At 35.3% G+C, this 17,072-nt stretch overlaps 1 protein-coding gene across 1 annotated transcript in view; it reads left to right on the top strand.

Annotated features, from left to right (window-relative positions):
- The first annotated feature begins 9,154 nt into the window (after positions 1-9,154).
- Positions 9,155-17,072, top strand: part of LOC107655677 (piezo-type mechanosensitive ion channel component 2-like) — a 96,362-nt gene continuing 88,444 nt past the window's right edge. The window contains exons 1-2 of the mRNA XM_016443247.1: positions 9,155-9,170; positions 13,246-13,371. Of these exons, the coding sequence (XP_016298733.1) occupies positions 9,155-9,170; positions 13,246-13,371 (142 nt within the window). The remainder of the gene's footprint in view (positions 9,171-13,245; positions 13,372-17,072) is intronic.

Genomic DNA, 17,072 nt, shown 5'->3' with positions numbered 1-17,072 from the left:
AAACAATATTATATTGTTTTTGCATAATATTTAATTTTAACATATCATTAAAATGTGTAATTATTAATTTATATTTAATTTTAAACATTTAATATTTAGATTGTTTTGTATTTATTTATTTATTTTTTGCAGTGGACAAATTTGAAACAAAGGGCAAAACTAACAGTAATCTTTCTTTAATTTACGTGAAGCTTTTTCTGATTCTAACCTTTTTTCTGAGCTTTTAGTATGTCTGATGCTTTTTTGATTTATTGATTTATTAATTAAATTAGTTTATCAGTTTTGTATATATATACTCAGTATTATTATTTATATTACAGTCAGTATTATTTAGTTATATATAGTTTTTGCATAATATTTTTTTTTTATTTAGTTGTATGACTTTTTTGCAGCTGACAAATGTGAAAAATAGGCAAAACTAACAATAAGCTTATTTTAATATGCGTGTACTTTCTGAGGTTTTAAAATTTTGTATACTTACGATGCTTGTCTTTTCTGTGTCTTGTCTTGCCTGTGTATGTTTTATTTTCTACATCTCTCAGTATATAATTGATTTTTGGTGTGATTTTTCATTAGGTTCATCCAGTCATCTGTAGTTGTTGAAAAGCATTAAATTAAATGCTACTTTCATGGAATCTTGAAATGATCGTTCACCCTCAAAGAAGCGTCGAATCCCTTTGGCTTCTGTTGCTGGAGATGGTGTTTTTCTTGCGGTCAGGTTTAGTCCACGAGGGAAAAGACAAGAGGTTGCCCTGTACAGTTAAAACATGTTTAATTTCCAGTTTTGGAAAAGCCAGGATGTGGCTTCAAATGAGACAAACCAAAGCAAATTGTCCTTCCTTAGCTCTTTCTGCATTAGCGCTGCACAATTTGTCAGGGAAAACGAGGCTGATGGTTTGGAGGAACTCAATGGTTCACAGCGCACACGTCTTCAAAGAGACCAAAGAAATGATACAGAAACATAACAGTCTCATCAGACCAAGAGAAGTGAGTCCAGCGCTCCTGTATGCGCTCTTGTGGCCATTTAGTTGTATGACTTTTTTGCAGCTGACAAATGTGAAAAATAGGCAAAACTAACAATAAGCTTATTTTAATATGCGTGTACTTTCTGAGGTTTTAAAATTTTGTATACTTACGATGCTTGTCTTTTCTGTGTCTTGTCTTGCCCGTGTATGTTTTATTTTCTACATCTCTCAGTAGTTTGAAACACTAATGCTGGTGTGATCTAGACTGATAATATCATTCACAAAACAGTCAGTAGCCTATTATTTGGCTTTTCTCCATTATTGCATTTTGTCACCATTGTTTCCATTTGTTCTTTCATTTATTGCGCGGTTTAGAAAATATCATAACGGCTGTTGCAGATATGATCCTAATACAAATGTTGCACTAATACTGATCAATGCATACAAAAAAAAACTCTTTTAAAAACACTCAACAGCAAAGTTTAAACATCTGTCTGAAACAATTATAATCTCAGCCGCTGTTTTGGAACAGCAGTCCTATTCGTAGCATTGTTCAATCCCAGAATGCTCCTGTGAGGTGCTAACGCTGCTTAAGCTCAGGCCCGTCAGAGAGGCGATGGTCTGTGCAAACGAGCGCCCAAAATACACCTAACCTCACATTTCATACAACTGCGGCGCTCATGCTCAAGCCTGCGCACTGTATACACGGCTAATGAGCGGCAAGGAAAAAAAACCTCACTTCATCTGGGGGCCGTGTATTTGTGATGGCCGGCAGCCCATGGGTTTGACTCTAAACACTCAGTGTGTCCCAGAGACCCGGAAGATTAAGGGTCCCGCGCCTCGGTATGAAGTTGCTGTCTGGGAAGTGTTAATGGACAGCTAATCCCGCTAATACCACAAACTGAGACTTGCTAAATAATCAGATTCAGAATCCCCAGCATCAAACAATACGGCAGTGGCCGCTTATTTGGACGCAGTCTTGAAATCTAAAACTGACTCAGTATTTGTGCTGAAAATCCCCCACCCTCGACCACATAAAACACATCGCGAGGATGTTAGCATAGCCACCGACAGTCCAGCTTTAAAAACAGCAAAACCAGCCTCAGCCAAAACTGCTGGCTCTCGTTTCTGCAAACAGGTACATGGTGTGTTTTTTAAGGGATATGCGTGAGACAGATGCAGTTATTTGTGCATGTAGACGTGTTCCTGTAAGGTTCTGTTTTCAGCATATATATGTGTGTGTGTGTGTTTCATGATTAGGAATTTTCCCCCAAATATCATAAATTTACACTACTGTTTGGGGTCAATAAGATTTATTTTCATGTTGTTAAAAGAAGTCCCGGATTCACTTTATTTTAAGGTGTCCATTTTACAGTGTAATTATGCATTTAAGTACTTGGAAAAGCCAGGATGTGGCTTCAAATGAGACAAACCAAAGCAAATTGTCCTTCCTTAGCTCTTTCTGCATTAGCGCTGCACAATTTGTCAGGGAAAACGAGGCTGATGGTTTGGAGGAACTCAATGGTTCACAGCGCACACGTCTTCAAAGAGACCAAAGAAATGATGCAGACACATAACAGTCTCATCAGACCAAGAGAAGTGAGTCCAGCGCTCCTGTATGCGCTCTTGTGGCCGCAGTCGTAGGGTTTACTGGCGCATAAATGGCCTCAGTGACACTAATGAAAGCGATGCGTTTTATTTAATTAAGACTAATTTAGTGTTTCTATCAGGGCAGCTCCACAAGATTAATAAAACAAGCATATGTTTGGCTCTTTCAGCAAATGACTGAACATTTCCCAGCATTGTGATGCTGAATCTTCTCACTTAGCCATAACCTGAGCCTCAGTAACAGAAAGGCTTTGGCACGAGACGTCAGTCAGCATTCTGGCAAAGAAGAGCCTCGTCTTGTTCGGCAGATGCAAACATTTCTGACTTGCTTTCTTTCAGTGTATAATTATTATAAATTATCAGAGATTTTAAGAGATTTTATCGGTATATAAGAAAAATCATGTTGGGTTTGTATAGCTCATGATATTATTATAGTATTATAGTCAGTATATTATATATTTATTTATTTTTATTTATTATTTATTTATACATTTAGTGTTGAATTTTTATTTTTTTAAATTATTTTATTTTATTTTATTTTATTTTAATTTATTGTATTTAAATTTAATTTAATTTAATTTTATTTTATTTTATTATTTTGTTTTGTTTTGTTATGTTACATTCCTTTATTTCACTTACTTGAAGCAGACAGTTAATTTCATTTAACTCAAGTGGTAAAATGGCATGTGAAGGTCCTGCAGGTCTGTTTGTAGAGATAATTGATTGACGGGTGACTGCGATAAGTGCCTGACTGAAATTGCATTGAGATGATCTGAACCTGATCTGTGTGAGTTTTGGCACAGGCGGTGACAGCGAGGCGATCCTCTGCTCAATCTGCTGGAATGTAGAAAGCAGCAGCTCTGTATTACAGTATTCATATTCACTCACACACCCAGAGCCCTGCGGGTGTTTAGACACACTCTGCATGTACCGTATCACAGTCCTTTAGTGTATGAAGAGCTTCTCTCTAATTACAGATTGTACTAGAACAAGCGTCTGATTTATGTGCTGTTATCACAGTCTGGAGACAGAAGACAAACACGCTCATCATTTTCTCCTATTCTTCTTTATTTCGCAGCATGTTTGTTCCGGTACAACTGGCTGTCCTTCGTCTACCTCATCTTCCTCTTACTCATTATTATCAATGTTGAAAACAGTCGTGCTGCACAATATTTTTGTGGAAACTGTGATGTATTTGATTTTTCAGGATTCTTTGATTCATTTAGGCAGTTTCTCATGTTGCTGCCTAATTTGGATGAACTGGTTATTGCACTCTACACTGAAAGTTGTTTTGAGTGAAAGCATCTGATTTTGAACTGAAGTCTATTAGTTATTTACAAAAAAAGCTAAAAGGCCTTGGCTAAATGTTCTGTCCAGAAATATGTCAAAACAGGAAAGGCAACGATTCTTTCGTAGGTCTTTAGGTCTCCTGAACTATGAAAGCGTGACCTCTGAGCAATATAAACTTCCTCTGGAAGGATGTTTCACTGCTTGATAAAAGAGTCTCGCCAGAACAACAACACCAGAACTTTGAATCACTGGGTTTAGTTGTTGCTTTGGACCAAAATCCTACTTTCTTTTGGGTTGAGGTGTTCACTTAAAGGAATTGTTTACACAAAAATTAATATTTGCTGAAAATCTACGCATCCTCAGGTCCTCAGCGAAGTTCAGTTCTCCGCTCATAACCCCAGAGCTTTAGTAGTCTGAGACGTCCTTCAGAAGTCATTTGCTCTGATGTCTTTAAGGCGAATGGCTGCTGAGCTTCAGATTAATGGTGTACTGTAGTCTTTGTTGGGCTGACAGTGAGGCGGTTTGTTTAGTTTAGGCCTCAGCGTGAGCCGTGAGTCAAACCTCAGCCGGCCTCTGCGTCATTACAGCCAGATGCTGCTATTAATTACAGGCCTTTACCTGTCTCCAGCCAGGATTGTTGTTAGGTGATGATATGCATTTGGGTAGATCTCAGCTGAAGATTAGCAGGGCACACATGAAGCCCGAGCTGGATTTGAAAATATGTGAGAGTTTCTTTAGCACAGACGTTTTATTGCAGCTCACAAATTGTGTGCAACTCCACTATGCATTATAATCAAGTCATACTGGTGTCTGTGAAACGTATGGAAGCCTGTTTCCTCCACAGGATATAAAATAAAAAAAGTAGCTGTGACTCTTCATCTCACAATTCTGACTTTGTGAGAATTGAGAGATAAAGCCACAGTTCTTAGAAAAAAGTCAGAATTGTGAGAAAAGTCAGAATTGTGATGAAAAGTCAGAATTGTGATGAAAAGTCAGAATTGTGATAAAAAGTCACAATTACCTCTTTTTATTTTTTATTTTGTAGTGGGTAAAAAAAAAACTGAATATATAAACTAATACGAGACAAAAAAGTCAGAATTCTGAGTTTATATTTTGCCTATTCTGAGGAAAAAAAACAAAAAAAAACAACAACTCAAACTCAGAATTCTGAAAAAAATAGTCAGAATTGAAAGGTTTTATTATTATTATTATTTTATTTTATTTTCACCATGGAATAAAATAATAATAATAATAATAATAATAATGGAAACTCAAAACTGCACGAAAAAAGTCAGAATTCTGAGTTTTTGTCTCTGAATTCGTTTTTTTTAATTTTTTAATTTTTTTATCTCCACCATGGAATAAAAACGAATTTTTTCCTCAGAATTCTAGAAGAAAAAAAAAAGTCAGAATCGTAAGATAAAAAGTTGCATTTATTTTTAAATCCTGTGTTGGAATCAAGCTTGCATAGAAATGTGAGATATATAGCACGTGAAATCTTCTCTGTGTCCCACTGAAGAAAGTAAGTGATTCAAGTTAGTGTATGAGATGAGGGTGAGCACATTTTTAGGTGAACTATCCCTTTAAGTTTTTGTTGGAGAAACACTGAAGTAATGAGAACACTGATCCCAGGAGAAAGAGAAATATAAGCTAGGACAAAGAGACGATGTGTCCTCTTGAGGAGGGTTTCCTGAGGAAACAGAAGTCAGTGGAGAGCTGATCTCACCTCACTTCCTCAGGAAGCGGCGCCAGCCATCATTCACAGGCCCTCGCAGGCAGTCGTCTTCATTTATTCATTTATTTATTTATTTTTGGAACACAGTCAATGCCGAGGAAATCTTGCTGTTCGAAGTAGTTCATCAATTTTGATCTACCCTGCAATCTGACTGGTTTCATATTTTTGTTTTATTCAATATTATTCAAAAGTTTGGGGCCATGAGACATTTTAATGTTTCTGAAAGAAGTCTCTTCTGCTCACCGAGGCTGCATTTATTTGATCAAAAATACTGTAAAAAAATTTAAAATATTATTACAATTTAAAACAGCTGTTATCTATGTGAATATCCATTAAAATTTAATTTATTTCTGTGATCAAAGCAGTATTTTCAGCATCATTACTCCAGTCTTCAGTGTCACATGATCTTCAGAAATCATTCTAATATGCTGATTTGCTGCTCAACAAACATTTCTGATTATTATCAATGTTGAAAACAGTTGTGCTGCACAATATTTCAGTGGAAACTTTTATACATTTTGTTTTTCAGGATTCACAGATGAATAGAAAGCTCAGAAGAACAGAATTTATTTGAAATTCTTTTTCATGAATCTCTTTACTGTCACTTTTAATCAATTTAATGCATTTTTGCTGAATAAAGCTAATAATTTCTTTAAAAAAATCTTACTGAACAAACTTTTGAGTATGCATTATATAAAACAAAACAGGTTAAGCACAATGAGTTCAGGGAAATGTAAACAAAAATAAGAAAAGGCCTCTGGAAGCTTAAGAATGTGAAGCATCCACCGTATATCTCTACTCTCAAGTGTTCCTCCAGGAGTTTAAAAGCGATAATTCATTCAGAAATACAAATCCTGTCTTCATTTACTCACCCACATATTCATAAAGCTCTCAAAACCCATCAGTGCTTCTGCATGTTCAAATGTAAGAACCATTAATTCAAATATATGGAAGCGCAAATGAGATTTCAGTTGAATTATTTAATAAATGATGACTTGCACGTTAGTCTGTTTGTCATATAAAGCTATTGTGTGACTTCAGAAGGCTTAATATATTGTATGAGTAATACTTTTTGGTACTTTTATTGTGCTTTTATGGATCTTGACAGCACGTGATCACTATGTTGAAGAGAGCAGCATTAACATTCTTCAAAACATCTCTTTTTGTGTTCTTCAAAAGAAAGCGAGTTATCCAGGTTTGAGTGAGTCAATGATATCAGGATTTTTGGCTCTGTGAACACCTTCGTTAATTGAGATCTGACTGCAAATCCCAGTTATGTTACACTGCTAGATTGTTAAAAGCTGGCTAAAACATCTGTAATCAAAATGCAAGACCAGATCACTGTGAAATAAAGCAAGGACCATGAATGAGTGACTGAAACGGAGGACATCAGCTACTTTAGGTGTATCGTGGGTAATATATCACAGACTGAAGCTGTATTACATTGTTGTAAAACAGAGTTTGATAAGTTTGTGGCATCAGAACGGAGTATAAATAACCTTAAAGCACTGACACTGCAATATATCTAAATGTTGGTGAATTAGACATGCAGTCCAATTAATGACTCTCACACTACTGACTCTATTTCACATCCACACAGCTTCATTTTCTTCTTTTTGCCTTTCTTTTTAATCTTTTTTGTATATGTAGTGAAGTCATTTATATAGCAGCGTTCTGATCTAATATGGGTCGCGATCTGTAAGTCTGTAATAAACTGTGCCAGTAAGAAAAGGTCAGACGAGACTGTTCCTGTGCTACAGAGATTTGCTGGGGTTTTTATAAATGAATCAGAGCTTGTGATGATTCACTTTCTTGACACGTAAACTCAGAAACCAGATGCTGAGCGAAATACTGACCAAAGTATCTGGGAACAATAAACAACCATTCAAGCATTTTGGTTTTAAAAAGTTGAAAGTGTAAACTAAAGCAGCATGTTTTAATTCAGTGATTCACGCCATGAGTAAAAGCACAGAAAATGCTGAGATTAGAATTTATTTATAAATTTATATATTTTTATAATATAAATATAAAAAAATATATATTTATTTATTTACTTACTTACTTTTGTCCCTTTTTTATCACCAATTAATAAAGTTCACCAACCTAACTGTAGATTGATTGCATTTGCCACATCAATACCTTATACATTACACATTATATAATAATTAAAAGTCAGAATGATCTGTTTTATAATTATTATCTTAGAACTGTTTTGTCTCATTTTAAATTTAGCTTAAATATTTACCTTATATTTAGGTTAAATAAAATAAATATTTTGTTCATCAAGGATGCATTAAATTGATGAAAAGTGACAGTAAAGACATTTATAATGTTACAAAAGATTTGTGTCTCACATGAATGCTGTTCTTTTGAACTTTCTATTCATCTTTGAATCCTGAAAAATAAAATGTATCACGGTTTCCACAAAAATATTGTGCAGCACGACTGTGTTCAACATTGATAATAATCAGAAATGTTTGTTGAGCAGCAAATCAGCATATTAGAATGATTTCTGAAGATCATGTGACACTGAAGACTGGAGTAATGATGCTGAAAATACAGCTGCGCATCACAGAAACACATTACAGTTTAACAGAGATTCAGATAGAAAACGGTTATTTTAAATTGTAATAATATTTCATAATTTTTATTTACAGTATTTTTGATCAAAGCATAAGAGACTTTTTAAAATTTTTTTCAAAAACACTACGAATTCTTACCAACCCCAAGCTTTTGAACGATAGTGCAGGGTGCGAACTACGGGGGAGCTAGGGAGAGCTCGGCTCCCCTTAATTTCTTTATGCACCAAGAGCTTGTAACACTCCAAAGAGAAAGGAAAAATTGAAATCGCATCATATGAGTATGACCCCTTTAAAGTAATTGTAGTGTAAGAATGAATTGATTCAAATCAATTATGAGAGGAGAGACATTCCCATAAGAGTAACATTTTATAGCTTGCGTGATTAAATTTGACTCTGTCCTGCTCATTGCTGTCAATTGTGAATCTCTAATTTTCCATTTAAGTCCCTAAAAGCTTTTGGAGATCTGATAGTATTGACTGAGGTTCTGCTGTCGTCAGTGCTGCTGCATTGTCTGTGCATTGTGGTCAAACGATCAATGGTGATATCGACAGATAGTTGCTTTATAATCCTTACTAATTCACCTTTACAAAAAGAAGCCAACACCAATATCTCTGTCCAGAGGAGCCAAGGGGATTTTTGACGGTTCAAACCATCTCCAGCTTTCAATTTGGCAATATTGAATAAGCCTACAGGTCCGGCCCGTATTTTGGAGCTTTCAAACAATGAAGATGCACACATTTTCACCATTACACACCCCGACTCGTTCAGTCGCCTGAAACGGATGCAATGGGGAACAGAATAATGAGAAACCGCGGCCGAACGTGCCAACAGAGCAGCCTTCAGTCCTCCGCTCCGCCACTAAATAACAAACACATCTGGTCCATATTTGCGCTTCCTGTGCCGGTTTCTCCTTTCTGCCGCGGAGGGGCTCAAACTCACTTCGGCTTTTACTCAAATTCCTGCTGCACCTCATAATGGCTTCAGTACATGGTGCGACTGATCCGCGCTCTCCATCGGCACATATTCCATCCACCGAATTATTGACTAATGTGTTTTTCATCACTCTCCGCACTTAGCTGATTTGCTGCTGTTGAATAGAATGTTTTCTTATTAGGCTAATCGCCTGAGCTCACAGTAAAACTGTGTGGCATGAGCAGACCTGTAAAACATTTTCATAACAGTAATGCATTGTAAAGATCGTAAAATCTTGGCAGACTCGCTTGGCAGTGATTTCTGATTCTTCAGGTGGTTTAGAAATTGTTATCGGTAGGTGTTAATACATTGATGGAGACAAGTGCTCCAAAAATGAATGCTTTTGAAAACATTAGTCTGCTTTCTGCATTGTATTTAATATGGGCAAGCTGAAACGTGATTGTTACAGATATGAAATTTCAGTCATTTTATTATTACTTTTAAAACTCAACACAGTTGTTTTCCTGTATTGACATGAATAGTCAATAGCCTTTTGTTTACATCACAGTTACATATATAAAAATATGAGATTATGTTATCTGGGTAATTTTCCTTGAAGGGAAGAATTGAATATTTGAAGTGTGCACTAGCATTGTGAGTTTTAATGTTTTAAGTCACTTCTGCTCACCAAGGCTGCATTTGTTTGATCAAAAATACTGTAATATTTCTGTAATATTATTACAAATAATCTGTATTTTCAGCATCATTACTCCAGTCTTCAGTGTCACATGATCTTCAGAAATCATTCTAATATGCTGATTTGCTGCTCAAGAAACATTTCTGATTATTATCAATGTTGAAAACTATGTTAAACAGTGTTGTGCTGCACAATATTTTTTTGTGGAAACCATGATGCATTTTATTTTTCAGGATTCACAGATGAATAGAAAGTTCAAAAGAACAGCATTTATTTGAAATAGCAATCTTTTATAACATTATAAATGTCTTCACTGCCACTTTTTATCAATTTAACACATCCTTGATGAATAAAAGCATAAAAGTAGTAAAAATATATTATTGACCCCAAATTTTGAACGCTAGTGTAAGGTTTATTTTGTTAACTTTTAGGACACTAGCATATACAGTAGATTGCATCAACACTCATGGATAAATGCCACAAAACTAGCGGATAGTTAGACAAAAAAATGTCCAACACAGTAATTTTTTTCTAATCCTTTCTAAAAGTTTGCTAATTCCATAATGAGGAAGCTTTTATCCTTGGTTCTGCTTCCTAATGTTTTAAGAAATTGAGTTACGGTGTGCTACGGAAACAGCCCGTGTCTGAGGACTGATACGTAATATTTCATCGAAATCCACAGGGAACCAAACGATCCGCTCTCATTACCTCTGATATTTTGAATATGACTGTAAATGTGCTGTAGCGAATTAATGAGGTCTGCGTTTACTCAAAGGAGACTTGTGCGCTTACCCAGGCCCACGTTTGTGTGTGACTTCCCTTACGAAAAATACGTTTATTCAAGTGTGCTTTTAGTATACTTCTTTTAAACTAAAAATAGGAAAGTATACCTTTAGTCTACTTTTTATGTACTTCTCAGAAATGGGCTCTATGTACTTCTCAGAAATATACTTAAAATGCCATTTAAGTATATTTGAATTATACTTAAAAAAAGTCTAATTATATTTGAGCTATGCTTTTGCTCCTAGAATCCGTGTTTTCATTGCTATACGGTAGGGGGCACTAGTACACAACTTCTGTACAAAATTTCCAAAAAAAACACAAGTGAAGAAGAAACTGAAACAACAGATGCTTCCACATGTAATCTAATGTCAAGCTTTGGGGTGTTGATCGACTCCATCTACGTTTTGATTATCATTCGGAATCCAATTCATAGTCTTTTTTCAGCTTTTTGTTCAAAATGCTGTTTATTAATTTATTTTTCATTTATGAAAATTCACTTACCCACATTCAAGTGTTTAAAAAAGGAATGCATGACACGAGAATAAAATGGTTTTTTTTTACAAGCAGATACCCTGTTCTTTCTTTTGATGTTTTGATGCTTAAATATATACTTGAACTTTACTTAAGTATACTTAATAAAATAAACTTGAAGTATACTACTTTTTGCTAAGGGTTTAGACTCACTGATAGTATGCATACTATTATCTGCAAGGTTTCAGACCTTATTTTCTACCTCAGCCATTTCCTTGACCACCGTTTACAGCGGACGTTTGTTCCAATGCCTTCAAATGAACTACAAATACATTTCTTGGCATTTTTTATCCATGCAAACCTTAAGTAGAGTGAAATTTCATCCTGATTTCTTACAGATTCTTGACCATTTTTATTCCCTTAAATATGTGATATGATCTATCCCAAATTGACAATTAAATTAAGCACTTATTGGTTTGCATACAGTATGATGTAATTTCCTCATTCGGGCCGGATGGGTTGTGGGCGTTTTTTAATATTCTAAAATTCATGTTTGATGCTATCTGTGTTATTCCCAGCTTCCTTTGATAGCACACCAACATCCATCCACCCCAAGTCCTTCTTCTCTTCATCATAAAACATGTTTAAATACATAAATCAAAACTCTTTTTGACCCCTTTATGGCCTGTAACGGGCATTACTCACAGCATTGTTTCGTTTAGATTTTTCTGAACTCACACTGAGCCCCGTGATCCTAAATGATAAACAGCCCAAACACTGCCAAAAATATCAGCGCTAAATGAATGCCCAGAGTGAGAGAGAAACAGAGAGAGCTGTAATACAAGGGTGAATTTCCGCTAATAGCAGTGGATTACTGCAGCTCTTTTCTATTAAGAGCAGAAAGACAGGTTCAACTAGATGAACTTTCACCCTGACACGTGGAGTGCTTGAATTCCCTACAGCTGGACTAAAAGCATAAGAATCTGGAATATTACAAGTCATTGAGGTCTTTATCCTCTGTAACAGTTAAATCCACAGGATTGGATGTTACGACTCAAAGCAATAGTTGAAAATAGATGAAAATTTGCAAAAATCTACTCATCCTCAGGTCATCCGAGATGTAGATGAGTTTGTTTCTTCATCAGATTTGGAGAAATGCAGCATTGCATCAGTGTCTCAGCAATGGATGCTCTGCAGTGAATGGGTGCCGTCAGAATGAGAGTCCAAACAGCTGATAAAAACATCACAATAATCCACAAGTAATCCACAGCACTCCAGTCCATCAGTTAACATCTGGAGAAGACAAAAGCTGAAACTAATCCAGCATTAAGACATTTTTAACTAAAACACGAGTCCATAATCCATAATAACTTTTTGGATTTCCTCCAGTGAAAAAGTGTTCTGGTGTGAATCAGGAGAGAACAGATCAAGCATCTCAGGAAGTAAAAAGCTTAATGTTTGTTTAAATAAGAAGTTTTAACTTCAAACTGTTGCTTCCACTTAAAATATTCAACTGTCCGTAATACTGCTTTCTTCAGTGAAAAAGTCATCTCATGACACAGATTAAGTGTTGTTTACTAGAGGAAGCATTATTATGGATAATTAACTGGTATTTTGACCAGAAGAAATGGTTTAAAAACGTCTTAATGATGGATCTGTTTCTTACAAACACACAGCTTTTTTCTTCTCCATGTTCATTCTGACGGCACCCATTCACTGCAGAGGATCCACTGGTGAGCACGTGTGGAATGCTATATTTCTATTAAGTTTCATCCTTGTCCAGTGTCTGCAGCGTTTCTCTCCAGAAGTTATGACCGATAAAAAATGTCTTTGTACTTGTTAAAACTAGATTTGCATTTATCTAATCCTCTTGCACTAGCTATCATCAACCAGCGTCTATTGTTGTTGTTGTCTTCAGGAGTTTGTTGTTGTTTCGTCTTTTACGTTTCTTTTTCAGTGATACAACCAGTGCTGCCAACTAGTGGACCAACTAATTAGTGCAAGAAAAATCAAGGCGCATACAATACATGCTTACTATGCTGATCATGACATTTCCGTTGCCCACTTACGCATACCCTAGTGCACAAGTAAAAGCCGAAGTAATACTTCAGGCTTTATTTTAGGCATGGATATGTTGCAGATTATATGCACATTGTTTGCTAATGTAATTTAAAGTTTGTATTAATTCTTTTCTTTCTGCAGGGCACACGGGGCGCTTGCTGAAATCCCTGTGCTTCACCAGTATGACGTTCCTGCTGCTGCACATCATCTACCAAATCACAATCAACAGTCTGTTAGCAGGAGACAACATCAAGCCCAACTTCAACTGTGAGTCCTAACTAGATCTAGCTCTCCACTACAGATTCTTAAACTAATAGATGAAACTGGTTGAGGTCAGGTGGTAGAGGAAACCGGTTTTATTAGCTGACGCACAAAATTCTAACTAAATGAATGAGCTTAACTCGAGTTATTGGTTGAAAACAACCCTAATCGGTTTAACCAGTTAAAAATAATGAACCAATCAAACATGCACGTGCTCTATAGAAAGCTACAATGAAGCACAACCTCACACCAGCACGAGTGTTTGGCAGGAAAATGTGTATGATTTCTCTGTTCAGAGCAATGCTTAAAAAACAGCAAATGGGCTGAATGAAAATGCTGGAGGTTTTGGTTGCAGTGTTTTTATTTTATTTTTTGTAACTTTAAGATTCTATTACAGTTTTTATTAATATTTTGAATTCGTTTTTATTTTTGGTCATTTTTATTCTTTTTATTATTCTTTTTTAATATGTCCAAATAGTTTTTATACATTTTAGTTTTATTTATTTTAGTATCAAGTTAAACTAATTAAAAAATGACAAATGTTGCCTTGGCAATTAGCTGAAAGTTGAACGTTTAATGTTTTTATTTTTATTTTTATTTATTTCTGTCTGTTTATTTAGTTTTTATTTATAGTTTTATATGGTTTTAGTTTAGTTATCTCTCACAATTATGTGTTTGTGACTCAGAATTCCTGTTTTTTCCCCCTCAGAATTGAAAGATATAAACTCAGAATTGCAAGGAAAAAGTCTGATAAAAAGTTGCAATTACCTTTTTATTTATTTATTTTCATCCCATGGCAAAATAGAAAGTTGAAAAGAACAGCATTTATTTGAAAAAAAAAAAGAACTATCAACTAGCTAAAATAAATAATTGTAATATTAAAAAATATATATATTTTATTTTAGTTTGTTTATTTCAATATTTTTTTATGGTTTTAGTTAACTATAATAACTCTAGTTGCAACTGTTTTGAGGACTAAAATGTTCTCTGCTCACAAACGCCATTATTCACTTAAGCCACTAAAATGTGAAACCAGTAAAAATGTGTGTATGCATGGTTGAAAGTTTGTGTGAGGATACACACATTCTCAGGTCTAGTTTGATTTGTATAAATCACAGAGTTGGCACATGAAGTTACGTGCGATTGCTTAAGCCTGTTCTGAAGCTGGATGGAGGAGCCGTGAGGTCAGACGCATGCCTGGATCATGCTTCCCCGACACTAACGCTCATGCAGAACCCCAGACTGTAACTGGGCCCTCATGTCTCATGCACACAACCAGAGCCACTTTCTCCAAGCGCATAAGCCACAACATCTGCCTTCAAGATGGAGATAAACTTATTATGAAGAGAGAAGGAGCCAGACATGAGAGAAGAGTTCTGAAACAGGAGATCTGGACCGGTGCTGGTCTTTCTTGGGTCTTTGCAAGTGTAAAATCATGATAGAAAGGGCTCTCGTTTCTCCAGCCAATAGAAGACAAGGGGAGAAACCTGTTTGAAAACAATCACATTCGGTGCCAGAAATTACAACTTTGACTTTTAAGTAACGAGAATCTGTAAGTTAAATATATTTGGCTTTTTTCCTACATTGGTAATTTAAAGGTTTGTGTTCACTCTACATTTCTATATTCACTAATGCATTTTTATATATGTTCAGAGGTTTGAGGTTGGTAAAATGGTTTAGTCTGCATTTATTTGATCAAAAATACAGTAAAAACAGTAATATTTTGACATGCTATTACAATTTAAAATAAGTGTTTCTATGAAAGCTTGTTTCTGCCACGGAATAATAAAAAAAAGTTAATTGCAACTTTTTATCTCACAGTTCTATTTAAAGTTTTTTATATGGTTTATTTTAGTTAGCTATAGTAACCTTTTTCTTGCAATTGCAAGTTTATATCTCACAATTATGTGTTTATGAATCAGAATTGCAAAGAAAAAGTCTGAATTGTGAGATTAAAAGTTGACTTTTTATTTTTATTTATTTATTTATTTATTTTTTATCCTGTGGCAAAAGAGACAGTTGAAAAGAACAGCATTTATTTGAAACAGAAATCTTTTGTAACATTCTAAATTTCTTTACTGTCACTTTTAAACAATTAAATGCATCCTTGATAAATACAAAATAAAACAACAACAACTTATTCCTTATCTTTTTTTTTTTATGATTTAGAGTCAGATGAATGTAATGGCTTTTCTTTCTGAGTGCGCACACATGTTAATGGAAGCCAATACCTCACGGCTTACAGGAGCCAAAAACAACAGCAGGCATGAAGGAGGACTAAGCATTCAAGAAATTAAAAACTGATTTTGAGTTTTTAAGAGAAGGACAGTGCCAGTTTAAAACTAAAATCTTGAGGTGTGTGGTAGTGCCCTAAATGTGTGTTTCTTTGGCCGGGTCATGAGTGCGAACAAACCTGATTCATACACTCTCTTTTCATTGTCTCTTCAGCTTCCTTTTGTTTTGTTTTTATGGTGTTTGTAAGGCAGCGATGTATTGATAATGTGTTTGTTCTGACTTTTGTTTTATAGATCATTTCCATCTTCGATATAGTATCTAATCTTGTTTTACTTATTTTTGTAAACTTTAATGTCTATTTGAAATGTTTTGTTTTTATGGTGTTTGTAAGGCAGCGATGTATTGATAATATGTTTGTTCTGACTTTTGTTTTATAGATAATTTCCATCTTCGATATAGTATCTAATCTTGTTTTACTTATTTTTGTAAACTTTAATGTCTATTTGAAATGATTTCTAATTATGTCTGAGTGATTAATGATTAACTTTTTTAAATTTTATTTTGATGATTTTTATTGTCACATATGCAAACTAAATGATTTTTTGAGCTATTGAGAAATTAAAGTGTGCATCACATGCATATTTTATCTCAGTATTATTCTCTACACTTAACATTGTATTTTATAACAGCAGTGTGGTGCTTAGTAGCATTATATTGGCAACAGGGTTATTATAGTAAACTAAAATGAAAATAAAAACTAAATTAAATAATTAATAAATAAATAAATAATTTTAATAATTTAGTAATTAAATTAAATACATTAAAAAATCAGCAACATTTCTCATTTTAATTTTAGATTTTGATGAACTAAAACTGAACAAAAAAACAAAAAAAAAACAAACAATACAGACATACACATAAAAAAACGTGTTACGATACCGCAGGAGCACAGCAATGAGGAGACGAGGAATTCTTCAATAAACAGTCTTTATTAACCCAAAAGCTGGGAACACAGGCAACGTAGGAAACACTGAGCAAACAAAATGACATATAACAGCGGACGGGAAACGAGGGGCAGAACACACTTTAAATACACAGAAACTAATGGGACACACCTGGGAACAAATTAACTAAACAGGGACTGTAACAGGAAAAACCAAATATGGGCATAATAATCAAACTGGAGCACGTGGGCGAGGAAAACAACACGAGACATGGAACAGAGTCTGACATTACTCCCCCCTCCCGGAAGGCGCATCCTCGCGCCACACAACATCCAACGGGGAGGGGGGGGGTGTGCTCTGGAGGTCCCTCAGGACAGACACGGGACGGCGGGCCTCCAGAGCGATACCCGTTCGGGGCACCATGGTGGAGCAGGCAGCTCGCGGAGCCATGGCGGATCACACAGTCCAGGAGGCCATGGCAGAACAACCTCCGAGGCCGCGGCCCCAGCCCCCGCCTCTATGGCTGAA

This window comes from Sinocyclocheilus anshuiensis, unplaced genomic scaffold (assembly GCF_001515605.1).
Source record: "Sinocyclocheilus anshuiensis isolate Anshui unplaced genomic scaffold, SAMN03320099.WGS_v1.1 scaffold631, whole genome shotgun sequence".
Classification (NCBI taxonomy): Eukaryota; Metazoa; Chordata; class Actinopteri; order Cypriniformes; family Cyprinidae; genus Sinocyclocheilus; species Sinocyclocheilus anshuiensis.
This window is presented reverse-complemented; position numbering and strand designations above follow the sequence as displayed.